At 53.7% G+C, this 27,506-nt stretch overlaps 1 protein-coding gene across 7 annotated transcripts in view; it reads left to right on the forward strand.

Moving 5' to 3' along the window:
• The window catches only part of RALGDS (ral guanine nucleotide dissociation stimulator), a 375,186-nt gene that overhangs the window by 317,883 nt on the left and 29,797 nt on the right, over positions 1 to 27,506 (forward strand). For 6 of the 7 annotated variants that reach the window (XM_078646158.1, XM_078646157.1, XM_078646155.1 and 3 more), the window contains exons 2-7: positions 17,844 to 17,954; positions 22,318 to 22,511; positions 24,056 to 24,130; positions 24,343 to 24,536; positions 25,658 to 25,779; positions 26,886 to 27,101. In XM_078646158.1, coding sequence (XP_078502284.1) covers positions 17,844 to 17,954; positions 22,318 to 22,511; positions 24,056 to 24,130; positions 24,343 to 24,536; positions 25,658 to 25,779; positions 26,886 to 27,101 — 912 coding nt within the window. Of the gene's footprint in view, positions 1 to 11,398; positions 11,631 to 17,843; positions 17,955 to 22,317; positions 22,512 to 24,055; positions 24,131 to 24,342; positions 24,537 to 25,657; positions 25,780 to 26,885; positions 27,102 to 27,506 lie in introns of those variants that run through there. The other variant, XM_078646153.1, reaches the window with a different exon arrangement.

The raw sequence follows: 27,506 nt of genomic DNA on the forward strand, positions 1-27,506 counted from the left end.
ACCTCCCACCCAGAGCTGCTCTTGTCAGCATTTCTTTCCCGCCTGTCAGCCCTTTTTTCTGTGACTTTAGTGGGCTCTGGCGCCAGCGGTTGTGAGGCAGGACGAGTGCAGCAACGCACGACTCTTGTGCATGGTGGGTGGGTGGGTGGGCGCGTCGAGTGCAATGCACGACGCCTGTGCATGGTGGGTGGGTGGCGGGCAGGGCGAGTGCAACTGGCTTGTGCATGGCTTGTGCATGGCTTGTGCATGGTTGGTTGGTTGGTTGGTTGGGGGCACGTCCAGTGCAATGCACTTGTGCATGGCGGGTGGGTGGCGGCACGGCCCATTCTTACCGTATCCACCAGTAACTGAAGCAGGAAAACGGCCTCGTGTTTGGGTCGTCGTAAGGACGTTGCACCCGGGCCGTTTCCAGGGGGGAGGGGGCCGGTAAAAAGATTTGGTGTCATTTTATACCTTTTAAGGGATTGTTTCAAAATGGGTATTAAATAAAACATATGCTTAACATAATACCACAATCTCAAAAGAACAGTGGCAAAGCCAATAGGCTGTATCGGTGGTCAACTTTTTTTTTTTTCAAGCATAAAATAAATAGAATACAAAAATAAAGAAAGCATGCCACTGCCTAAACCTAACACCATATGCTTGCAATAAAAAATTACAAAAAAACATTGTTTTGATAGGATAGAATGGAAGTCCTTGCAGACAGGTGTCCTTAAAACAGGTATCACACCCCCTTTTATCTCTAATGCACGTCACAGGAAGTACGCTTTTATTGGCACAAAGAAAGTCAGCAGTAGTGCAGCAAACTGTACTCGTTTTTTGATTTATTGTAATTCCCGAAAACGGACCGGTAATATGATGAAAGTATGTAAACACCACTTGTGGCGCTGGACTGCTCTTAAACATGGAACCATGAGGACGCAAATGGTTTAAGTGGGTGGTTTGTTTCCCCCATGTTGTCGGCAGAATAAAAGTGAAAGATAGTTGCAGTCTGGTAAAGAGACGGCTTCATCTTTCCTGCCAGCCCCACTTTCTCAAAATAGTTAATAAATGTTACATACATGTGAAGAGGGGATTTAGGGCAGCACTCTTCACCCATTGGTCAGTTCACCTGTCATTCATATTTTACTTCCACCCACCAGTTCATAAAGCTCACTTTATTGGCTCGCTTGGTGGTGAGTGATGTCATTTGATTTGATGAAATGTGCGCATCCACCTAAAAAGTAGTGCATTTCAGCTTTAGGACAGCTCGGCTCGTTCTTCAGTTTGCCTATGCTTTTTGCTTTGCCTTCTTTATCATTTTCTTTTCATTTTCTTTGTCTGTTTAAACCATGTCTTATGGTTTTATTAATTGAAATATCTTTAATTTTCATGGAATGTGCATTAATGGTCATATTGTTTCCATACCTGTTCTAACATTTTAGTATGCCTGCCTGATCGGACCGCCCCACCCCCCTCTGTTCTTTACATATTATATGCATTTTTCTAATGGAACATTTTTTTTGCAAGCCATTGATTGTCATGCTCAAGCGGAAGCATTTTCTCGTTTTCTTAATTCGTGACGTGCTACCAATAAATTATGCATTAAAAAAAGGAAACAGCGCCCCAGTTTGCCAATGTTTGTTTGAAATGGTGTTTGCTGTTTTGAAGCTGGTGGTGGTGATATATATATATTTTTTAAGTGTACTGGTACTTCATTTATCATGGTTAGAAAGGCTGGTTCCGCACTCCGGCGCGTGAACGTGGGAGGCGGGTCTTCTACACCCGGCAGGAAGCGCCCAACCGCTGAACTCTGACCCTAAATCGAGGTCATGATTCGTTGAATCAGAACGGGGGAACCCGGCGAGAGGTGACGTCATCAATAGAAAGGCTGCACTTGTCATGCCCTCGCATCCATCACCGTAGCGCTTAGAGCACTGATTGCGCGTCAATCATTCTATTGAGGAGCAGGGGATTAAGGCTGTTGTGCTCTCAGGCCTCCTGATGGACCCTTAAAACTCCCCCTCACCCTTGCCCTCTGCTGAGAGCATCCCGCCCCTATCTGGGCAAAACGATTGGGAAGCTATCGAGGCGCCTAGAAGCCTTGTGATTGAGTGCTTCGCAGCCGCTTTGAGGACAATGGTTTAGCTACACTCAGGATGGATGGCTAGGCGTGCGGCCAGCAGCTCGGAAGAAAGGCAAGGCGGCTAGAAGCTTGCTACGAAGTGGCGCCTAGCCGCTTTAATATGTTGGGAACAGCAGAAAGCCACTTGGAAGGGGTGGGTCCCAGCAGCTTTCAAGATACTCGAGGCGGCCTGAAGCGAGCATCTGGCCGCGGTATCTCCCCTGGATCGCTTTAATAGGACGATTGTGCGTCTGCGACAAACCATTAGTTTAAAATTGGGTAGGTTTTTTTGTCTTCAGTGCACACAAATTCAGCAAAAACCCGTATATAGCGGTAAGCTATTGCAACGGATTTGTGCTAATTGTGGAGTATTTCATTAAAACATGTGCTTGGTTGGGTTTGTGTTGAGTTTTACATAAGTGGTCCCACTCTGATAATTGAGTGTGTTGGAATGCACCTTGTTCTCACCTCCGTGCGTCACACAGGCTCTTGCGCATGCGCAACGGGTGCTCGCACCTTGAACCCTCTAGTTTCGATGAGGCCCGAAGGCTCGAGTGTTTACATTCCTCGCGAGTGTCTTGTCACACAGTGCAAAGGGACACGGTGTGAAGGAGGCCATTCCTTGGGCGGGAGGGACACTGAGGGATGCTCCCATTGGCTGCATCCTGCCCCCCACCCACATACCAACTGTTGAACTGCCGCCCTCTGCACCTAGGCAGCCCCGAGATCTGCCTAGGGCCCGGAGGCAGGAATCCAGAAGCAAACCCAGGACCCGTTGTCTTGAGGTAGTGTCGAGACTGACGTTTGTGACTGTCTCCATTTTCCCTGACGCTCTTGTGTGACACTAGGAAGGCCACCAAGTATCTTGCACAGCGTACACTTCGAACTTCAGTGCCTCTGGGCGCTTTCCTATTCGTGCAAAGTTCGAAATGTCAATTCAACTGTGAGTAAGCCTGATCTTTCATTGAGGATTTGTGTCTCCGCTTGCACTGCTTGTAGCTCCAGGCCCAGGTTTTCGTTTCCCCATCAGGAAAAAAAGCCCCTTTCTAAGTATGTGTTCAGTGTGTGCGCATGAATTGTGTGCTAGCAATAGGTCTTTGAGACCGCTGAAGCTTTCTGTAGTCCGACCTAGAAAACATTCAATCGACACCCACAAAAAAACGAAGAAAACCAAAAGTCACGGGCAGTCTAGTCTGCCTGAGTTATCTCAGCCACTAGTCATTGCAGTGAGCCCCATCCCAGTTCACTGTGTCACTCCAGACAGAGACCAGTCATATGCAAAGCACACTCAATCCAGCTCCAGGTGGAACAGTTGGTCCAAACTACCCGGTCATGCACTTTTTAGAAGGGAGAACAGGGGCCCCAAACCAGTGTCAGTCTTGTTAGCTTTGTCAGTGCAGCCTCATTGCTCGCCGAGCTCTGGACCGTGCAGCCTCATTGCTCGCCGAGCTCTGGACCGCGCAGCCTCATTGCTCGCCGAGCTCTGGGCCGCGCAGCCTCATTGCTCGCCGAGCTCTGGGCCGCGCAGCCTCATTGCTCGCCGAGCTCTGGGCCGCGCAGCCTCATTGCTCGCCGAGCTCTGGGCCGCGCAGCCTCATTGCTCGCCGAGCTCTGGGCCGCGCAGCCTCATTGCTCGCCGAGCTCTGGGCCGCGCAACCTCATTGCTCGCCGAGCTCTGGGCCGCGCAACCTCATTGCTCGCCGAGCTCTGGGCCGCGCAGCCTCATTGCGCGCCGAGCTCTGGGCCGCGCAGCCTCATTGCGCGCCGAGCTCTGGGCCGCGCAGCCTCATTGCTCGCCGAGCTCTGGGCCGCGCAGCCTCATTGCTCGCCGAGCTCTGGGCCGCGCAGCCTCATTGCTCGCCGAGCTCTGGACTGCGCAGCCGCATTGCTCGCCGAGCTCTTGACCGCGCAGCCGCATTGCTCGCCGAGCTCTGGACCGCGCAGCCTCATTGCGCGCCGAGCTCTGGACCACGCAGCCTCATTGCGCGCCGAGCTCTGGACCGCGCAGCCTCATTGCGCGCCGAGCGCTGGACCGCGCAGCCTCATTGCACGCCGAGCTCTGGACCGCGCAGCCTCATTGCGCGCCGAGCTCTGGACCGCGCAGCCAGTGGAGAAGTGTGGCTCAATGGTTAGAGCGGCAGACCCTGATGCAGAGGTCTAGCCCGGGACCAGGGTTCAATTCCCCGCCTCAGCGGGTCTTGGGCTCAAAAATTCCAGGGACCTGATAATTCTCGCCTCGGTGCCTATTCCAATCATGGAGTCCCACTCTGCAACTCTGGGCAATAGCTTGCTTAATCTCCACAACGACCCCCACAACGCTAAGGATGCCTGGCCTCCACCTTGGGGGTGCCCAGGAGTGGACACCTCACAGGGAAAGCCAGGATGGGTTCCACAGGGTATTTGTACAAGCGCCTTGAGACCCTTGCGGGTGAGTAGTGCGCTATACAAGTACCAATTTACATTTAAATTGGCACACAGCTGGTCTCTGTCAGGAGCAGCACAGTTGTGCAAATATGAACAGAAATGCAGCCCCAACTAATTGCTGAAATTAATTAAAGCATTTGACCCATGACTTTTTTGGTCAACTACTTGAGACCCCCCTAAGTGACCAGTCCCGTGCTCACTGTGCCATTGGACTCCAGCTGCCCCCAGATGAACCGTCCCAAACAGGCCGCGGTTGGAGTAGGGTTGCTTGTGTTCCTGGGTTGCTCGTGTTCACGTCTGGAGGGCACCTTGGGTGTCAGCTTGGATTGGACCGTGCACAATGACTAATTTGAGCCAGTGGGGGGCGCAGCTCTTATTTTTGGGGACTTGCACTTATTTAGAAAATTGTCATAAAGGGAGACAGCAGGAGCCTGCAAGAGTGAGATGAAGGCAGTGTCTGGAAGTGGATTAAAGTGGAATGAGGTGGATTCGGGATCACGGAGGCTCCATATTTGGGGCTTGAGATTTCATTGCACTGGCCGCAGGTTTCGGAGCAGAGTTCTGGGTGCCATCTCTCCTGTTACAAAGTAAGCACTTACTGTTCCTGTTGTCGCAGGGCCGTGTCTGTGTAGCATATGGAGCGTCTCTACGTAGAGTGGCTTTGGGGGAGGGGAGGGAAGATGGACTGGAATGGTGGCCGAATAATTGCAGGTAGTTCAGATTAAATCCGATATTCCATCCATCACCATTTTAGTAGGCCTGGGCGTAGTTAACAGAGTTTTGCTACGTGGAACTCCGCGAAGTTGCAAAAAAACTCTGCAAAGTTCTGCGAGTGTCGGAGTGCAGTGTGAACTGCATTTTGTGCTGGTATTCCTGCAGCTCAGGTAGAAATTCTACATTACTTGAGCGGCAACTCGCACTTGCAAACTTACTGTTCGCAATCGCGAACTTACCGATCGAATGCGGGGGAAAAAACTCTGCTGCACATCGCGAAGCGGAGTTTTCTGCACTCCGCGGGATCCGCAAGAAAACTCCGCAAAGTTCACTGACCAAGCCTACTTTTTAGTCCTTTAAATAAATGCTTCTCCACCCTGAGAGCTGCCTGCTTGTCACCCTGTAATGGGTGTGGACGGCCTGCATGTTCTCCTGGGGGTGGTCTGTAAATCCGGCGTCTCCCCCATGAGACTTGGTTTATTTTACCCCGATAGCACATATAGAAGCTGACCCTATATTCCCTCAGTGGAGGTGTTAAACAAGCTGTCGTTACCGGAGGCTGCTTGGCCAGTCCCAAAAACTGGATACAGTTGGTGCTTTTTCAAAAAGTGCTTAGAGTCCGTCCGAGAGGTCTGTGGGTAAAAGAGCAGGTTCACCCCCTGTAGTGTTTTGGGGGTTTTGAGGTGCCCAGCGTCGGCCAGATAGGGTTACCCTCCCTCATGCACTCTGCAGGAGGTGCGCGTCACCCCTACAGCATTCAGTGCATTTCCCAAACAGGTGCGCCTGTCTCTCGCTTGAGCCAACAACGTCCCGCACGTGAGCCAGCAGTCCCTCCCTGGTCCTACCGTGTCACTCATCTGCTCCTGCGGAGCTGGCACCTGTGCTGGCATAGATGGAGCATCTGCTGCCTCCATCGGGGTCTGCGCATGCGCCGGGAGTGTTTTACGCATGCGTCCAGCGAAGCCCACACGAGCCGGGAGTGTCTGCGCATGCGCCGGTGGTTTTGAGCGCCGTGACCGGAGGCAGCCTGTACCCTCTGCCCAGCTGGCATTCCCGATTCCCTCGTTCTCGGCGGTATCTCGGCATTAGATTAACAGGCAGATAATTCTTCATAATCGCTCATCAGGTCCATCATGGGTTTGCAGTCCGGGGAGACGTTCCCTTCCGAGGCCTCGTGCGGCCTTGCTCGGCTCAGCCAATGATATAACTCGGCTCTTGGCTTTGGTAATGATTACCTTGTATTGATTACAAGGCTTTTGTGGACACCGGTTCTACATGAAATATATAATGCTCTTTAAGTGTTCGAATTGAATGCTGTGTCCAGAAACTGAAAGTATGCACATGCCGAAGAGGCTTGGGTGCGAAAACTCCCTCCCCACACACACACACACATCACACGTGAGCAAAATCTGAAACCGCAGTTTCCAGGGTGCTGTGTTGTTTACATAACTTCTGCTCTGTCGTCTGCCCGCCTGAGTGGCATGGGGCACTTCAGCCCCTGAGCGACGGGAGGCGGCGTGGGTCAGTCGCAGGGCACCCTTAAGATTGAGAATGTGTCCCCCCCCACTTGAGAAAGACCGCTTCATACAACGGTTGTGGGGACAGTTAACCAATCAGTAGATTTTGTAAAGCGCTACTTGTTTTCTGTCAGGGTATAGAGGCGCTGGATCCTTAGCTACTGGGATTCTCTTAGTGGGTTCGAAGTTCCGGCCTGGTGCCAGGACACCAATCACAGCCCTGTTAGCCTGTCATAGACCACTTATCACAGATCTTTCAGTACCAACTACTGGACCTTTCAAACCACTTCTGCCAAACCCTAACTCCTAACCAAAAGGCATAGCGGTCTGCTATGGGTTCTAGATTGTCCATCCCAGCACCAGGTCTAGAACCTCGTGTCCCGGCACTACTGACACCATGTCCTGGCTCTCCCAACATATATGTAAATGTATACTTGTAAAGTGCACTGTTACTCTATCTCGGAGTGTCCTGGCGCTGTAGACCGCTGGGGAACCCGTCCTGGCTTTCCCTGTGAGATGGTCCCTCCTGGGCACCCCCAAGGTGAAGCCAGGCATCCCAGCGCTGATAGGGCCGTGGTGGAGATTAAGCAAGCTATTGCCCAGAGTTTCAGAGTGGGACCCATGATTAGAATAGGCACCGAGGCGAGAATTAACAAGTCCGCGGACATTGACCCAAGACCCTGCCGCAACGGGAATTGAACCCTGGTCCCGGGCCGACCTCTGCTTCAGGGTCTGCCGCTTTTAACCAGTGAGCCACACTTCTCCAAAATCCAGTTATACGTCGGAGTCCTAGCTTTGCCAATAAAAGTCTCTGGTTTACGTCCGAGGTCTGGCACTCTCAGAAGCCATGCCTTTGACCAAGCACTTTCCAGCGGGTTCTAAAAATCACTTGTCTTAATTGTAATAATTGCCAGGGTGGGCCAAGTTTTGACAACTTTTTGCACTGCGTAAGAATGCTGGGGGGCAAATTAGGATCTTTCCCAAGTGTGCATACTACTGTCATTTTAACACCGTTGGGTCTAGTACAGCTAGTAATATTTCCAAATGTGATTTATGTCCAGAAATAGATCGCTGCATCTTCACCGGGTTCTAGAATGTACATCTCATGTGCACTTGCATTCCTTACCTCTAACCTCTTCGGCCAACAGTGATGGTTTGACCCAAATTCTCTGGCATTGCCGGCTCGGTCTGGTTTGTGTAGACTGTGCACAGAGCCTTGTGGGTCCAAGTGGCAAATTAAAAATCCTGTTAAATCCAGAACCTGTTTAGTGCTCTGAGAGCCGGACGGTCTTCCCTACCATGGTGGGCCCTCCAAGAATCCTCAAGGCAAGGGTCCACGATCATCACATAAGGTTGGATCCGAGCAGTTTGTTTCTACAGATGTTACATTGACGTGATGCGTCCAAATTTCCCAAAGTTGTGTAACAAAAGGGATACTTTATTATTTCACTCTTTTGAGGAGAACTCGTGGCCTTATAGGTCCACGTCTAAAGCACGGTTAACATGGAGCTACATAGCTCTCAATGGCCTGGACTGGTTTAAGCACCGGCCCATGCCGTGAGCCTCGCACTTGTGACGCGCATATGGGTTTACTCTATAGCTCTTGCTCCCAACCCCACGATCTGCAGGTTTAGTACGCGTTCTGCACTGGTTTCCATGAGGTCGATTGGCAGAGTTTCCACTCACTCTAATCTGACTGTGACCCCAGGTTTGCTCTTGCGTGGAACTTGAAGTAATCGTAGAGTGTCGTAGTTGGCGTAATGTTGTATTTCACATCCTTGGCTATTTGGGCCGCCAATCGAAGTCATGGAACTGGATTTGACAAAAAAGACCTTTATCGTAGTACATCAGCACAGCCCACCTGAGTACTTTGTTCAAAGTTAAATTGTCCAAAAATTGACCTTCCATCCATGTCACTACGAACCATCCCATTGGCCGACATCCAGACTGAGCATAATCACAGTTGCCAGGTATGCGATCACTGCAAGTAATTCTGGCCCGCTCCGCAGTAAACCTGGCGTTGAAGCACACCGGGGAGGCATTCGGCTTCACCTGGTGGGGCCCAGTGATGAAGCATGTCACCAACCATGTTGGTGAGTGAGGCCTTCTATACAAAACAATTTGATTTGTATATTTTGTTCCATGCCTTTTGGTTTTTGTTTTGCTTTCTATGAATTTACACTCTTCTGTTGTTGAAATTAATCTTATAGGGGGACTGAGAGTGTACCCTTTTTTCCCCTCTCTCTCTCTTTGATTGGTAACATCCAAAATAGACTTTCCACCTTTTTGTGCTCATAAAAATGATACTTGTATAGCGCACTACTCACCCGCAAGGGTCTCAAGGCGCTTGTACGAATACCGCTGTGGTACCCATCCTGGCTTTCCCTGTGAGGTGTCCACTCCTGGGCACCCCCAAGGTGAAGGCCAGGCATCCTTAGCGTTGTGGGGGCCGTTGTGGAGATTAAGCAACTATTGCCCAGAGTTGCAGAGTGGGACCCATGATTAGAATAGGCACCGAGGCGAGAATTATCAGGTCCGTGGAATTTTTGAGCCCAAGACCCACCGAGGCGGAAATTGAACCCTTCATCAGGGTCTGCCGCTCTAACCATTGAGCCACACTTCTCCACCTCATGCGTCACAAGAGCATGTTTCGCATCAAGATGTGAACTTTTAGCCGCCTCATTTGTGGTTACGTTTGGGTTGCACGTATTACATACTATCTTGGGGAAAAGTTTACGCTTTTGAGAAATACCAGTAGTTGCAAGAATCGACTCTCGGTGTCGGAAGTCCGAGGGGAACCCCCGTGCGGTGGTTTCGCTTCAGCGCCACGTCAACCCACCTTTTTCCATTTTTTTTTTATACAGATCGCTTTTACCCCAAACCCCCGCTCTTCCGCCCTCTCAAAATATCTAATTTTCCGCTGGTGGTGCGTGGCAGCGCGGGCAGACGGCCCCTGCACCTGCTCCATCTCGGTGCCAAGAGGCCGCTGCCAGGCACGCGCGCTGCCACCACACTGGCGCATCAGCAATAACCGATGAAAAGAGGAAACCACGGGGCTGAAAGACATTGTGATTATTTGTGTATGGCACACAAAAAGTGGTGACCAGGGGAAGTGGTCAGGGGGCGCCAGGGAGAGGGCACTCGCGGGCACTGTGGAGTCAGCGCGGGCACCCCCGGCGCGTGACTGGTGGTGCAACGGGCCTGTCTAGAGGCACAGGCCGGCCTGGCCCCCCTTCATGTGTCAGGCCGGTGGGGAGGGGGGCGGGGGTCATGGGAGCAAGTGGTCTCTGCTACCGGGCACTGTGCAGTCACGTGGCTGCTGGTGGACGGGGCTTGCCACGAGCCCTCTGCCTACCCCCGATCTTACCATAGCGCCTGGATGCAAGATGCAGATTTCGAAGCGCTTGTTGGGGGAGAGGTTGCTATGGTGCATGATGGGGTAGATATTTTTAATTAATTTGTTATGTTTAGGGTCAATTGATTGTTGTGTATTATTATGAATCATTGATGTACCGTTCAGTTTACTGAATTTTAACTACACACATTTTGTGATACTGAATAAAATAAGATATTTTTTATTTTTACAAACCTTGCATAGTTCCTTGTTTATTCTCGAGTCCTCCTCTAAGTTTTGCTTGTATATTGTTGTGATTGCCTAGGAAAGATATTTAAAAATATGCTTTTTCCCTGTCCTAGGATTTGATTAATCGAGAAGTCAGGGGGCCTTTGATATTTACCAGTGCATGAAGGGGTGATACAGTTGGGTGTGGGTGGGTGGTTTGGAGTGGAGCTTTGCTCCAGACCGCTGGCTCAGTGCCTGTGTGATTACAATCTGTGGTGTCTTTTGAGGTGTCCCCAGCTGGAGATCATGTACCCCACCCCATATCTTGACACCATGTTTGCAGCTGTCCCTGCGGTATCTGGCAGGTATGTGTCGGTGTTCGTCGACAGGGGGCGCCGGTGCGACCCGAGGTCTGACCGGGAGCTGGAGGTGCCCTGAAGCCCGGCACAAGGCGCCCTCCCGGCCGTGGCGGCCTTGCGCTCCGGGGCTGGTTGGGCGGCATTCCTTCCATTCTGGAAGCGCTTGGTTTCTGTTTGGTTTCTATCCAGGTAAATATTTAAATGCCCTGCACTCTGGCCTTATCGCGTGGCCTCCCTCCTGGCCTGACGCTCCTCTAGGAGGCGGGGACTGGTGCTTGCCTCTACAAGACTAGTAGTGTTCCCGAACCCCACCTACACACCTACGAGGACTGAAGCCGAGCTACACTGAGGCGAAACTCTGCTCAACTCCTGCCTCAACCTTGGAACTGGGGTCCTGCTGTCTGCACCTCTTGCACGCAGAGCGTGGGGTGACCCCCACACGCCCCCGGGCACGACTGGGCCTGTGCTGGACGGCACCTCAGTCCTGGCCCAAACTACCCGCCTCAGGAGGGCCAGCCACCTCCCGGTTAAAGCCCACCTCGCTTGGTAGCTCCCCGCTTCAGGAAGACAGATGTGACTGACCTCTCCCAACCCATCCGTGCTGGGTTACCAGCCACAGTGGCTTCCACTTCACTTTGGTAGCCTGCTGACACTGCTGTGGTTGCCCCCTGCTGGGTTACCAGCCATGGTGGCCTTTCACCCCACTGTGGTAGCCTCCTGACACTACTGTGGTTGACCCATCCCTCAGTCACCGGGGTCCAGTTGACACTGGACTGATGTGGGAAGCCTTCCTGAGGTCGTGCGTCCCTTCCAAGCCCCGGGCGGTCCTTGGCGTGGACGTGACTGGTTCTGGATTCAGGGGACTTTGGCTGAGGCTCTGTGGCCCATCGCTGTGGTGCGCACGCTCCAGCCACAGCATGGGGGTGATCTGCTCCCCAGCTCACGTAGAGGTAAGTTGGACCAATCCGCGCCTATGCTGCTCCCACGTCATGGCTGGTGAGACTTCTTCAGGTGCTTAGTGGAACTCCACGGAGGTGGAGAGGCCAGTGTTGAGGAGTTAGTGAGAGTCAACTGCAGGGTAAGCGGGCAGGGACTGGAAATTAAACTCTATTGGGGGGGGAAGGGAAGTAAGTGTGTGGAAGAGCTGGACGAGAGGTTTCAGAGGCTCCGCACAGAATCTCAGGTGTCCAGGCGGAAGCACAGGTGTTGTCCCATGCCGAGCGGGCAGGGCAGTACAGAGTACGAGGACTTTCGTCTTCTCGGCGTTGTTTTAGGCAGCTGTTGGTCATCCAGGTTGCTACGTCCTGCATTCCGTTTTGGAAATTTACTCTGACTCTAGTAGGGTCTTTGGTGAGGGAGAGTATGAGCTGGGTGTCGTCAGCGTAGGATATGATATTGAGGCCGTGTTGTCGGCTGATGGTGGCGAGGGGTGCCATGTAGATGTTGAAGAGGGTCGGGCTTAGTGATAACCCTGTGGGACTTCGCAGGTGATTTCCATAGCGTCAGAATCCTGATTGTGACGGGTCGAGTATGGCGTTATCCTCGACGAAACGTGTCAGTTCCCTGTTGACAATTTTCTCTGCAACTTTTGCAGCGAGGGGGAGGAGCCAGATGGGCTGGTAGATCTTGAGGTCAGTGGGGTCAGCTGTGGGTTTCTTGAGCAGGGGTCTGACTTCTGCTCGTTTTCACTTGTCTGGGAAGGTGCCTGTTTCGAAGGTGGTGTTGATGGTGATTTGTAGCTCTGGCGCAGGCGGCCTTGTGGTAGATGTGTGGCGGGCAGGGGTCAGTGGGGTTCCCCTGAGTAAATGCCTTTTATGGTTGAGGCGGTGTCTTTGGCTGTGATTGGCGTCCAGGTGGAGATGGTGGGCTGGTTTGTGTCTGGGGGCGGGGGGGGTCGGATGAGACGTCTAGTTGATGGTCGACGAAGTTGTCGTAGAGGGTTTTGATTTCGAGGTGGAAGTAAGTTCCGAGCTTGATGCAGAGGTCTTGGGATGGTGTGATGGCTGTGGATTCGCTGCGAGGGTTGGTGAATTCTTGGATTACACAGAAGAGCTCCTTGGAGCTGCCGAGGATCTTGTTGTGGATGAAAGTTTTCTTGGTGGACGTTGTCCAAGGCCTTAGATTTGATGAGTTTCTTCGCCGTGAGCCAGTGAAGCTCACGAGGAGAGGTGTAACCGTGCATGTTTTGGTACTCTGCCATCTTTAGCGCACTGTCCTTGGTCTTGTGACCAGTGCACCCCCAGCAGCTCAGGTGGACACCTGCTAGTGAGGATACCTATCCACCCATACGCTTCCTTTAGGAATGAGTACCAGGATTAGTTGTGCTGGCACGTGGGCCCATCGTGGGCTAACCTGTCACTCCAACAGCTGATTTGGATGTTAAGCCTCCTCTTCTGCTTGGAGGAGGTCAGACCTTCTCTTTGCACGGTTCTGGCACCGACTTTGCCTCCACCCTTTTCTTTGCACGGTTCTGGCACAGACTTTGCCAGAACCATGCAAAGAGAAGGATGGAGTCACAGACTTTTTTGCCTCCACCCTCCTTTTTGCACGGTTCTGGCACAGACTTTTTTGCCTCCACCTTTCTCTTTGCACGGTTCTGGCACAGACTTTTTTGCCTCCGCCCTCCTTTTTTTGCACGGTTCTGGCACAGACTTTTTTGCCTCCACCTTTCTCTTTGCACGGTTCTGGCACAGACTTTGCCTCCACCCTTCTCTTTGCATGGTTCTGGCACAATCTTTGCTTCCACCCTTTTCTTTGCACAGTTCTGGCACAGACTTTGCCTCCACCCTTCTCTTTGCACGGTTCTGGCACAGACTTTGCCTCCACCCTTCTTGCACGGTTCTGGCACAGACTTTGCCTCCACCCTTCTCTTTGCACGGTTCTAGCACAGACTTGTTTGCCTCCACCTTTCTCTTTGCATGGTTCTGGCACAGACTTTGCCTCCACCCTTCTCTTTGCACGGTTCTGGCACAGACTTTGCCTCCACCCTTCTTTTTGCACGGTTCTGGCACAATCGTTGCTTCCACTCGTCTCTTTGCACGGTTCTGGCACAGACTTTTTTGCCTCCACCCTTCTCTTTGCTCGGTTCTGGCCCAGACTTTGTCTCCACCCTTCTTTTTGCACAATCTTTGCTTCCACCCGTCCCTTTGCACAGACTTTGCCTCCACCCTTCTCTTTGCAAGGTTCTGGCACAGACTTTTTTGCCTCCACCTTTCTCTTTGCACGGTTCTGGCACAATCTTTGCTTCCACCCGTCCCTTTGCACAGACTTTGCCTCCACCCTTCTCTTTGCACGGTTCTAGCACAGACTTTGTCTCCACCCTTCTCCTTGCACGGTTCTGGCACAGACTTTGCCTCCACCCTTCTCCTTGCACGGTTCTACACAGACTTTGCCTCCATCCATCTCTGTGCACGGTTCTGGCACAGAGTGAAATTTCTCTTTGCACGATTTTGGCAGTGTTTGACTCTGTATGGTTCCATCCCAGCGAGACCTCCACACTTCTCTGTGCACATTCTCTCTCACATCTGTCCTCCCACACTTCCTTGGGCACCGGGTGCTGGACAGACATGGCCTCTCACTCTCCTGTGTGCCCTTGTGATCTCCCACGTGTTTCAACGCCAGGTAGTGACGTAGACCTCCCGCCCTGTAGAGCCATGTGTAATTCTGTGTTTTAACTGTCCAGTTTTGCTCACAATACACGTTTTTCGATGTATGCAGCAGAGCCAGCGCGTCTGGACATGCAATAATGCCCGAATGACCTTTGACACTATACATAAGTAGTGCCCAAGTGGTTATAATTGGCTACAAACCCAGCACAGCTTCAGAAATAAAAGTTCAGACATGGCGATCATTGGGCCCGTGTGAACTAGCGCTGAAACAAGGGTCTTCGGTGCGCTTCGAGGCGCTACCGGCTGGCACTTGCTGTCTGTCTCGTGATTGTGTGTTGGTGATTGGTCCGGTTTCCATGGGTCACGTTTGCGCCCGCACTCTGTTTGCCTGGCACTGCTTGGCGTTTGTCGTGTGTGTGTGTTGGTGATTGGCACACTTGTGTATTTACTGCCTCTGTGTGTGCTTGTGGTATCTGCGCTGATGTCGGATGGTGTCCGGGCCGGTGCTCCATGTGTACTGGCAGTGCTCTGTGTTTGCTCCGCGTGTTTGTTGTGTGTTTTTGGGCCTGCACTGCGTGTTTACCACTGCGATCTGCCCTCGTGTTTACTTGGGGAGGGCCGCGGGGTATCGTGTCCTGATAGTGCCCGCTGGTGTGAGTGCCCAAGGCCGTAGGAGGGGGGTGGGGGGGAGTGATAGTGCCCGCTGGTGTGAGTGCACAAGGCCCGTAGGAGGGGGGGGAGGGAGACGGGCTAGGAGAGTATCGTGTCCTGATAGTGCCCGCTGGTGTGTGTAAACACTGACCGGAGGAGGGTGAGAGTGATGGGGCCTTGCTGGAGAGGGCCACCGGGGTATCGTGTCCTGATAGTGCCCGCTGGTGTGTGTGTAAACATTGCCCGGAAGAGGGTGAGACGGGCTGGTACATAGCTAAGCCGATCTGATTCAGTAACCGGTTTAGGCTCTAATCGGCCACTTATTCGGTGCCATATGGCGGCTGGCGGCTGTCGAGGGTTTATGGGCTCAGGCGCCACGTGCCGCCGCCCCCTGCGTGCCCTGCATGGCACGCATTATCCCGCAGACCCGGCCTCCGGCGCCGCTGCGGGCAGGGAGTGTTGGTATGCGGCTGTAGGCGCGCAGACTCATCTGCAGCGCCTAGACGCGCGCAGACACCCTCTGCACCTCAAGCTGCCTTCCCATGGGTTAGTTTCTTCGGGTGAATGATAGTCTGTGCAGCCCCGTGGTCACCGGGGTGTGTCCACACACTTCCTGCGTTGCCTAGCAACCAAGATGCAACAACAAACCACGTGATGAGCTCTTAGGAGAAATCACCCCGGCATCACCCATCGTCAGATCCGGCTCAGTGCGAGTCACCCCCGTGTTAGCCAATCGGAATGTAGAACACGTGTTTTTTTGAATGTAGAACACGTGGTTTTTGCAAACAAACACTCTTACCTCACAGAGAAGATGGCACAGGAGTTTTATGTGTAGTGTGACGTATGCACGTGGTATTTGCATGACAGGAACCTGGCTTCAAGGCGCTAGAGCGCTGCGAGGGTCAAGGCCAGCGTAAAGTCAAGGAGGGTTGTGATGTGTTTTTTAAGAGGTACTTCTTCAACTCTTGGGGGTGACGTCATCATATTTCAGGCCCCGGATGAGACATACTGTAGCGTGTAGGATGCCTTTAAGGGGTGCCAGATGTTGCCTGGGAGGCCACCAGCCAGATGTGGGAGTCCAAGGCTTGAGCTGCTCTTCTCTGGACCAAAGTTTCACTGTCTTTAGAAGGGAGAGGGGGTGGCGCCAGCCATCTGTAGGGTCACCTGGTTCTAGTTCAGGTGTTTTTCTGGAGGCTCGGGCCCTCACTCAAGGCCCCTTCACAAAAGATCGAGTGAGGGCGGCATTGACAATAGTAAGGAGGGGTCAGAGGGTAACCCCAGGAGCGAAGAGGGTGAGACCTCCTTTCCATAAGTGTTTTTAGGGTTTCCTGGATGGCCATGGCTGGAATCCGCGGGAAGGGGTGGGCTCAAGAGATGACGCAGGCTCGGGGTTGTCCGCTCATACAATGATGCAGTCTGTCTGAATAGGGAGGGTCTTAATGTACATTATGACGTCATACTGTGTGTGTATTTACTGAACGAGCGGAGGAGCCTATGGGTGCCATCGGGAGAATTATGTCACAATCGGTCACATGGACCAAGATGACATCAAACAGAGCAGCCTCTAGAACGCTGATTTGCGATCGGTAGAGATGCATGACTGGGTAGAGAGAACTGTCTTTTTGACTGGAATAGTCCCTTTAACTCCGCCATCCTCACCTAGCAAACGCCAACCATAAGCATTCCAGAATGTTCCTTTGATGAGGTCTGTTTATCATGGTATGATCCGCAGGATAACCGGTCTGGTGCGCACTATGACCGCACTCCGTGAAACATTGACTAGAGAGGCACAGGAGGCCTTCATGTGCATAAGGACATAACCCACTGAGCTGTCCTGCCTGAAAAGAGCTGCTCACAAGAGCATTATGTGTGTTACATCAGTTTTATGCTGTCTACTGCGTTTTCATTCCTGCTTGAATTTAGCCATATTTAGGTTTCTTATGTATTTTTAAGTTTTTATTTTTTGTTGGATAAAAAAATAATGCAGCAACTGCTCTAGTTCTACATATATCTACCTGATAAATGTGCGCTCACACTTTGATGTTTGAGTCTCGGACCCTCAATAGCCACGTGTTTTAAAACAACCCAATCCTGTAAAACATTAGTATCACATTTTAGGACACTGTCCGCATATAGCTTTAAAAACGATTCTCTCGTAAGTACTGGCGCGTAGTCCTGGTTGGCAGCGCGGAAAGACGCTCAAATGAACACCTACTTTCTGCATTTTCTCACCATTAACTACCTGTATTTACATGTTCCAATAGAAAGCTGGGCTCTTATTGGACACAACGAGACTCTGAACAGGGACTGGCAGAGGAGCTTCACGTGCACTGTGACATCACACAATGACACATTCTGTCCAATAGGGAGAAGAGCTTCATGTGCACTGTGACATCACACAATGACTCATTCTGTCCAATAGGGAGAAGAGCTTCATGTGCACTGTGACATCACACAATGACTCATTCTGTCCAATAGGGAGAGGAGCTTCATGTGCACTATGACATCACACAATGACACATTCTGTCCAATAGGAAGAGGAGTTTCATGTACACTATGGCATCACACAATGGTACATTCTGTCCAATAGGGAGCTACATTTGCACTATGGCATCACACAATGACACATTCTGTCCAATAGGGCAGGGCAAAGGAGCGCAACCGGCCTTGAATCCCTAGAGTAGCTGGCGAGCACACCCCCAGCTCGGGCACGGCCGACTAATAAATACCCATTGACCTTCCCTGCCTGGACGCTTACACCAGCACTGGTGGCACACCTGCCTCTGACAACGGAGGCTGATGCCGAAGCTTTGCTTTTATGTGTGCCTGTGGGTGTTGTTTGGGGTAAGAGCACTCTACTCGCAGCCGGGTGGCACTCACGGACTCCTTGTGTTTTCTTGGCAGAGCTCCACCCAGGAGATCGGAGAAGAGGTGGAAGATGGCGTCGTCTACAGCATTTCCCTGCGGAAGGTGCAGCTTCATCACACGGCCAACAAGGGGCAGCGGTGGCTGGGGGTAAGATACAAAGCCGCGCTCTGTTCGCGTATGAGTGTGTGCGCACATCTGTGTGTGCTTGTGCATGTCTGTGCGTGTGATGGTATGTGTGTGTGCATGTACCTGTGTGTACGTCCTTGGGTATTTTTTTTCTGGAGCATGTGATTGTATGTGTGCTTGTGTTTTTTTGGGGAGTTTCTATATGTGTGTGCGTGTGTGTGTGTGTGTGCATGTGTGTGTGTGTGTGTGTGTGCGCACGCGTCTGTGCGTGTAGGAGTGTGAGTGCTTTTGTGTGTGCTTGTGCATGTCTGTGCATGTGATGGTGTTTGCGTGCGCATGTACTTGGGTGTTTTTGTACCCATATGTTCTTTAAATGCTTTTCTTGATACTTATGTAACATTTAAGTGATGTAAATTGCAACATTATTGATCCTCATGTAAAGCGCTCTGTTTCCTTCGGGTCTAGCCAGCACTATATAATAACTCATTCATTAAATATGTTCCCATTTAGTACTCTTTTCTCTCTTTGTCTACTTCCCTAGCTCCTATCCCCTCTCCCCTTGCCTGCTACTCTGCCTAGCCCCCTGTCCTTTGTGCCCTTTGACTAAGCACTCCTTCTCCCCTTGTTGGGGAAAGATCCAATATTTATACTCTGGAGTCTCAGCGTACCCGCTGAGAGAGTCCACTGCGCCAAGGGAGCCACTCACAGCTGAGGTTTGGTATGGCACCCCTTGCCAAAGGACTCCCTCTCCCCTTTTTGGGGAAGGATCCAGTATGTAGGCCTTGGAGTCTCAGAGACCCCTCTGTGAGAGTCCACTGCGTAAAGGGGGCCTCCCGCAACGGAGATAGAGAAGTGATACCACTGCCCCTGGGATCACAGCTTACTGGACTTTGGACGTTGCTAGCGGTTTGTGTCCCCTTCGCCCTTCCCCTCCTCTTTCCTTGCTGTGTCCTTCACCCTCCCCTCCTCTTTCCTGCCTTCATTACCTGTCTACTTCCCCAGCGCCTACCTCCCCTCCCCTGAATCTCTCCCCTTGCCTGCTTTTCCCCTTGCGTATTTGTGCTTATTGTTTTATCTCGACCTTACAAGTAACTATGTCGCCATGCTCTAATAACTGTGTAACCTTTGTAACGATGTAACCTGTAACTATGATCTGATGTTCATGTAAAGCGCTCTGATACCTCCGGGTCTAGCCAGCGCTATATAAAACCTTTAAAATAAAACACAAGGCAGCCATTGCTGGGGGTAAGGCACGGGGCAGCAGTGGCTGGGATAAGACACGGGGCAGCAATGGCTGGGTTAAGACGCAGGGCTGCAATGGCTGGGGGGCAAGACGTGGGGCAGCGGTGGCTGGGGTAAGACACAGGGCAGTAGTGGCTGGGGTAAGGCATGGGGCAGTAGTGGCTGGGGTAAGGCATGGGGCAGCAGTGGCTGGGGTAAGACATGGGGCAGTAGTGGCTGGGGTAAGACATGGGGCAGTAGTGGCTGGAGTAAGACATGGGGCAGCAGTGGCTGGGGTAAGACGCGGGGCAGCGATGGCTGGGGGGCTAGGACGCGGGGCAACGATGGCTGGGGGGCTAGGACGCGGGGCAACGATGACTGGGGGGCTAGGATGCGGGGCAACGATGGCTGGGGGGCTAGGGCGCGTGGCAGCGATGGCTGGGGGGTAAGACATGGGGCAGCAGTGGTTGGGGTAAGACACGGGCCAGCAGTGGCTGGGGGTAAGACACGGGGCAGCGATGGCTGGGGGGGTAAGACACAGGGCAGCGATGGCTGGGGGTAAGACACGGGGCAGCGATGGCTAGGGGGTAAGACACGGGGCAGCGATGGCTGGGGGGTAAGACACGGGGCAGCGATGGCTGGGGGGTAAGACACGGGGCAGCGATGGCTGGGGGGTAAGACACGGGGCAGCGATGGCTGGGGGTAAGACACGGGGCAGCGATGGCTGGGGGGTAAGACACGGGGCAGCGATGGCTGGAAGGTAAGACACGGGGCAGCGATGGCTGGGGGTAAGACACGGGGCAGCGATGGCTGGGGGGTAAGACACGGGGCAGCGATGGCTGGGGGGTAAGACACGGGGCAGCGATGGCTGGGGGGTAAGACACGGGGCAGCGATGGCTGGGGGGTAAGACACGGGGCAGCGATGGCTGGGGGGTAAGACACGGGGCAGCGATGGCTGGGGGGTAAGACACGGGGCAGCGATGGCTGGAGGGTAAGACACGGGGCAGCGATGGCTGGGGGGTAAGACACGGGGCAGCGATGGCTTGGGGGTAAGACACGGGGCAGCGATGGCTGGGGGGTAAGACACGGGGCAGCGATGGCTGGGGGGTAAGACACGGGGCAGCGATGGCTGGGGGGTAAGACGCGGGGCGGCAGGGGGTAAGACGCGGGGCAGCGATGGCTGGGGGGTAAGACACGGGTCAGCAGTGGCTAGGGGTAAGACGCGGGGCAGCAGGGGCTGGGGGTAAGACACGGGGCAGCGATGGCTGGGGGGTAAGACACGGGGCAGCGATGGCTTGGGGGTAAGACACGGGGCAGCGATGGCTGGGGGGTAAGACACGGGGCAGCGATGGCTGGGGGGTAAGACACGGGGCAGCGATGGCTGGGGGGTAAGACACGGGGCAGCGATGGCTGGGGGGTAAGACACGGGGCAGCAGTGGCTGGGGTAAGACACGGGGCAGCGGTGGCTGGGGTTAAGACACGGGGCAGCAGTGGCTGGGGTAAGACATGGGGCAGCGATGGCTGGGGGGGGAAGACACGGGGCAGCGATGGCTGGGGGGGTAAGACACGGGGCAGCGATGGCTGGGGGGTAAGACACGGGGCAGCGATGGCTGGGGGGTAAGACACGGGGCAGCGGTGGCTGGGGGTAAGACACGGGGCAGCGGTGGCTGGGGGTAAGACACGGGACAGCGGTGGCTGGGGGTAAGACACGGGGCAGCAGTGGCTGGGGGTAAGACACGGGGCAGCGATGGCTTGGGGGTAAGACACAGGGCAGCGGTAAGACACGGGGCAGCAGTGGCTGGGGTAAGACACGGGGCAGCAGTGGCTGGGGTAAGACACGGGGCAGCAGTGGCTGGGGTAAGACACGGGGCAGCGGTGGCTGGGGTTAAGACACGGGGCAGCAGTGGCTGGGGTAAGACATGGGGCAGCGATGGCTGGGGGGGTAAGACACGGGGCAGCGATGGCTGGGGGGGTAAGACACGGGGCAGCGATGGCTGGGGGGTAAGACACGGGGCAGCGATGGCTGGGGGGTAAGACACGGGGCAGCGGTGGCTGGGGGTAAGACACGGGGCAGCGGTGGCTGGGGGTAAGACACGGGGCAGCGGTGGCTGGGGGTAAGACACGGGGCAGCAGTGGCTGGGGTAAGACACGGGGCAGCGATGGCTGGGGGGTAAGACACAGGGCAGCGGTGGCTGGGGTAAGACACGGGGCAGCAGTGGCTGGGGTAAGACACGGGGCAGCAGTGGCTGGGGTAAGACACGGGGCAGCGGTGGCTGGGGTTAAGACACTGGGCAGCGGTGGCTGGGGATTAGACATGGGACAGCGATTGCTGGCGGGGTAATACACGGTGCAATGGTGGCGGGGGGGGGGGGGGGGTCATGCCGGCTCTCAGTACCTGCCTCTACCCTCGATTCTGGACCCTGCTTCCTTCCTTTCCCCGTCCATTGGCTCCCTTTCTGACTGACCGTTTCCTGCTTCCGGTGGGTGTCTTCCGGGTAGCTTTAATTTCTGATTTATTTGGCTTTGGACCCTGGATTACCACTTTGCTATGGTCCAGTTAGAATTTCACGATCCATTATTCACCGGTTGCTGTTATTTCCCTATGCCCTTGTACCCCCAGACCCCACGTTTTTCCCAGGCTCGTGCCTTGTACTCGGGGCCGGCTTTTGGCATGCACGAGCTGGGCACAGGCCCAGGGCGCCAATATTTACTGGGGTGAAAAGAACTGTCTGCATAAATGGCCTGCAAACAGCAGCGCCTCAGCCTTTGCTTCAGGGGTTCCAGTTAAAGCGCTTCCAGTCGTTTTTAATGAGCAGTAATTGCTGTTTTAACCCCCTACCCTGCCCCCATCTCTAACCCTCTGCCAGTACTCCTCAAAACCCCCTAACAAACAGCATGGAACCAGTCTAGGGGAGCTAAGCTGCGAGTGTTTCAGGTGACCGGGGGGGGGGGGGGAGCGTGGGGGGGGAGGGTGTGGGGTGGAGTGCTCAGAGTAAGTCCCTCTTTGATGCCACCAGCCAGGGGCCGCTACCTCAGTTTATTCACCAGCAGTCCCGAGGGCGGCTAATGTGTTAATGCCCAGGGCGTTATTGGAGCTCTGCTTGTACCCCCCCCCTTCAGGCTGCCCTCTCCTCACGGCTCCTTTCTTCTCTTCTCCCCCCAGTTCGAGAACGAGTCGGCCCTGAACCTGTACGAGACGTGCAAGGTGCGCACCATCAAGGCGGGCACGCTGGAGAAGCTGGTAGAGTACCTGGTGCAGGCCTTCCGGGGCAACGACTCCACCTACGTCACCATCTTCCTGTGCACCTACCGGGCCTTCGCCACCACCAAGCAAGTGCTGGACCTGCTGCTCAACAGGTGATTGGACGAGGGGGCGCGCCAAACGGAAGCCACGTGGGGCGGGAGCCAAACGGAAGCCACGTGGGGCGGGCGCCAACAGGAAGCCACGTGGGGCGGGCGCCAACAGGAAGCCACGTGGGGCGGGCGCCAACAGGAAGCCACGTGGGGCGGGTGCCTTGACGCATGTTGCGTAAATGTCACTATTTACAGCCGCCACACACTGCTCCTCATCACTGGCCCGACACTACACTAGTCCCACTCATTTCCACATTTCACACCTCACGCACATCAAACCGGCACGTGCCCTCTAGGTTCACAGAGGGGAGTCTCGCGCATTCTTTGTCTCGCTCCTCTCATACATTGTGATGGAGTCACACGCATCCCTCATGTATGCAAGCCATCTTTACACACAGAGGGGGGTGTTGGGACACGGAGTGGGCAGACCACGACTCTGCGGTTTTGGGTAGAAAGATGTGTTGGAGGTACGTGAACCTGGTTGAAAGGAGTTGCAGAGCTGTGGTAGGTTGTATATGTGGAGGCTGGTGATAGGGTGCTTGTTTGTAGTGTTCTAGAGGTGATGATGCGTGTTATGGGGAAGCAGAGCGTATGTGTCCTGTGGGCGGGACGGGTGTCCTACCCTGAAGGTGTGTGGTGCCCTAGATTGGGAGGGCTGTTTGTAGCGCTTTGAGCGGCAGTAGGCACACCTCGCCCATCCCTGCACCCTCAGGAGATGCTCTCTGCTTGTCTTTAAGTCCTGTGTCGTGTTGCGTGCGTCAGGAGCACACCTGACGCACACGCGCCAGTACCGTCCCTTTGTCACCCTGGGTGTCCTGTGTCACCGTCACACCCCCTGTGCTGGGTCGGTTACAGTGTCCAACAGCCTCAGGGTTCTTGCGTGCCTTTCTCAGGCAGCTTAGATAACCTCTCTGCTCCCTGGAGACGTCATTCGTCACCCAACCTAGCAACTCACACAACACAGCAACTCCACATTTATCTCAATGAGTCCTGAATGTGTGCGGGGCGCTTTTTCACTTCAGGTCCACTTTGGGACAACATGTGTACATTTTTCACCAGCATGAGTGCCTTAGGGTGCAGCTTGAAGTTACTGATTGTAGGGTACATAAAACTCCATCCCTGGGGAGAGCACGGTTTGATGCCAGTGAGTGTGGGGCCCACGAGGCAGGAGTCGCAGAGTGTAGCGTGACTGATGCTAGTGAGTGTAGAGGCAACAAGGCAGAGTACCGAGTGGTGCCAGTGAGTGTGGGACCCATGGAGAGGAGTCCCCGAGAGCCCTGAATGGTGCAAATGAGTATGGGGCCCATGAGACAGGAGTCAGAGGAGGGGTCCCTGAGAATTCACTGTGGTGCCAGGGAGTGTTGGGCTCCTGGAGAGAGTGCAGAATGGTGTCGGTGAGTGAGGGACCCATGAGGGTGGAGTCACTGAGTCTTCACTGTGGTCCCCGTGAGTGTGGTGGGGCTATTGTGGTGTCGCGCTGCGTGCAATTGCTTAAAATTGAGACCAATGGTTTCCTAACGCCCCACCCATGTTATTTCTTACCACAGGTATGGCCGATTCCATGCTCACACCAATGGCGACCACTCGCGACACACGGTGGAAGACCGATTGGAGCTCAAGAAGTGAGTAGGGGTGTTCCGCCAGAGGGGGTGGGGAGGTTGGTTGAAGACCCCCGGGACAGAGCACTGGTTGGGTATCCAACATCGAGCCATGCACCCAACATGGCTCTGGAAAGGGGGTTACCAGAGAGCTGTGGTTTGGAAAGACCCAAGATGTGGGTGGACCCATGTGCCGTGGTGTACACTGTTAATCCTCTTGTGTTTCCCGCCAACAGCACCATCTCCTCCATCCTGGGCGCCTGGCTGGACCAGTACTCCGAGGACTTCCGGAACCCCCCGGACTTCTCGTGCCTGCGGCAGCTCATCTCGTACGTGCATCACTACATCCCCGGCTCCGACCTGGAGCGTCGCGCTCGGCTACTGGTGGACCAGTTCCAGAGGCAGCAGGCGCTGGAGGCTGAGCAGGACGGTAAGGGACACCACCCGAATGGAAGCCCCCACCCCACAGCACAGGGGACGAGGGCATCTCTCCCTCCATATGGAAGAGGTCCTCTTCCACCCAACCCAACGTCACCCTTGTCCCTCCAGGACGGAGGGGTTGACTTGCTTCTCCCTTCCCTACCCTACCCCCACAGGACGAAAGGGTGGAGGCAATGGATGGTAGGAAGCAACTTGGCGGACAGGGGCAACCCAACCAAACTAGGCGTATGGTGGGTGGTGGTGGCGGCAGCATGGCCTGTCCAGTTCCGGCTGATGGTTGTTGATTTGCATTGGGTGGGGACGCGGAAGAAACTACGCATGAAACTCAAGGAAGGGCACAAGACATGAGATTTCAGAGCAGGTCGAGGGCGAGGAACATGGAGCACTCACAGCCCAACTAAAGGGGTTTGGTGCCCCAATGGAATGCGGTATGGAGGGTGGGCCATGAGGGTGGGAGCAGGGGGCAGGTCCATGGTGGTCCCAAAGAAAGTGAAATCGTGGGTGGGGGCGTAGAAGGGCCAGAGGACGGTAGGGTGGAGAGTGGAACTACTAGTCCTAGTAGTGGGATGAAGGGGCCACGGTTGGGGGTCTGTAGGCCAGATTAGGGCTAGCATGTAGCGCAGCGGCATAGGGGAAGGGGCACAGACGGTGGGCATGCAATGCGTGTGAGTGCAGAGGTATGTGGGTGCAGTGCACGCCCTTCAGTGTGGTAACCAAGGCCACCAGTAGGCAGCTTGCGGGCAGAGTTGAGACTGGCACCACGATTGTGCGCGACAAGCTCCTCGTGACCCAGTGCGGCTGCGCAATTGTGCGCGTCCAGCTCCTCATGGCCCAGTCTGGCTGGCACCACGATTGTGCGCGTCAAGCTCCTCGTGACCCAGTGCGGTTGCACAAGTGTGCGCGTCAAGCTCCTCGTGACCCAGTCCGGCTGCAGAATTATGCACGTCGTGCTCATTGTGACCCAGTGCAGCTGCACAATTGTGCGCATCAAGCCCCTCCTGACCCAGTCCGGACGGCATCACTTTTGGTCATGTCTAGTTTTGCAGCATGATTCTTTCTGGATTCACTATTGTCTAGCTCCTCATGACCCAGTCCTTTCCCTCTTCTCAGTTCTAGATCACTCCAGCTTCACAGTCCGGATCGTGGAGGAGAACGGCCTGTGCGAGGGCAGATCCGACTTCCTGCAGTTCTCTCAGGAGATGGTGGCCGAGCAGTTTACTGTCATGGATGCTGTGAGTAGGGTCTCGCCTGATCACCGTAGTCGTCTCCTCATTGTGTTCCCCCAACCTCATCTCTCCTCCATAACCTTCTCCTGGGAGTTCCCCCTCTTCTGCCATGTTCTTTTCTCGAGGCTATATCTGTATATCTAATATTCTCACTTTTTAGTTAATTATATATAATTTTTGTATCTACTGGTAAAGTAACCTTGTCCAGATAGCTGTCCAGCAGTGCTTAATTTGTAGCAGAATACGTGCCAGGGCCCTCGTCAGAAAGCCACTGGAACTTTCCCCACCCATTGCCCCTGCCAGCGCTGTCTATAACAGTCCCAACACAACTACGAACCATCACACTGTACAAGTGTGACCATTCAGACTATTACTGGCCCCCGCAGATATAATTTCTTGGGTGGCAGGCATTAGTCATTTTTTTTTAAATGTATATTTATTTACATATAGTTACAATCGTTCCTACTGGCTCGTGCAAAATCCGGCTATCGATGAAAGTCCTGGGTTTTAATGAAACCAGTCTTTGCCATGGCACCCCTTTTTCACTACAAGAAATAATTAACACTCTTCCCCTGCCTCCCCCACACTTCTGGTGGTCCACGCCTTCTCCAGTGCTTCTTATTCTTTCCGTTATTCCCCTCCCTCCGCTCTCCCCGCCTACATCTTTCCTCCCCATTACTTCGACTATCATGCCTGCCCCAATTGTCTACAATTACCTTTCTCTTCTTTTTTTCTTTATTTAATCTCTCATTTTCTTCATCTTTCAACCCTCGAGCACAGGTTGCCCCTACTCACTGGTATATTTAATTTCAATCACTTAACATTTGTCGGTGGTCAATAAAGAGGAGAAACGGCCGTCTCAACCCATACATAGTTGTACTTTTTAGTTGTAGCCTCTTTTCGTGCCAAAATGTGTTTGTCCACCTTATTATTTCAAGTGCTCCAATGCTATATTTTAAATGAGTCTGATATGTAACTTGTAAAGCGCTCTGATACTCCTGGGTCCAGCCAGCGCTATATAAAACCTTTAAATAAAATAAAATAAAATGCATGCCCTTGTAGCTCCTCCATGGGATTGAATAACCTCTGTGCGCTGTCTCCCTGCCTCACAGGACCTCTTTAAGAAAGTAGTGCCCTACCACTGCTTGGGCTGCATCTGGTCGCAGCGGGACAAGAAGGGCAAGGAGCACCTGGCCCCGACCATCCGAGCCACCGTCTCCCAGTTCAACAGCGTCACCAACTGCGTCATCGCCTCGTGCCTGAGTGACCGCTGCCTGAAGCCTCACCAGAGAGCCAAGGTGGTGGAGCGGTGGATCGACGTGGCCAGGGTGAGTCTGGGTGGAACTTACTGCTGGTTTAGCTATTCTGCTTAGAGATACAGAGTGAGTGTTACAAGCAGCAATAGTGGCCTAACTCGTGCAAACATGGCGGCCATGTTGTAATGGAGGCCATCTGTTCATGTTTCAATATGGAACGCGTGTTGCAAGAGAGGTCTTCTATCTAAGCATTAATCACACTGTAACACTCAGTAGGCATATGGGCTGCAGATCACACACTAGTGCATAGATCGCCATCTGGTGGTGGGCCCGGATGATTACACTTTGTTGTTGTCTTGGAAGAGTCTTTGTTTGGTAGATGACTCCTCCTGTAGAGCGTAGTGCGCATGGGCATCGACTCCACCTTCAGACCATGTTTTGAAGTTGTGTGTTTTGAAGGAGGGCGCAGTTATGAGT

The sequence above is a fragment of the Lissotriton helveticus genome, chromosome 5_1 (assembly GCF_964261635.1).
Source record: "Lissotriton helveticus chromosome 5_1, aLisHel1.1, whole genome shotgun sequence".
NCBI lineage: Eukaryota > Metazoa > Chordata > Amphibia > Caudata > Salamandridae > Lissotriton > Lissotriton helveticus.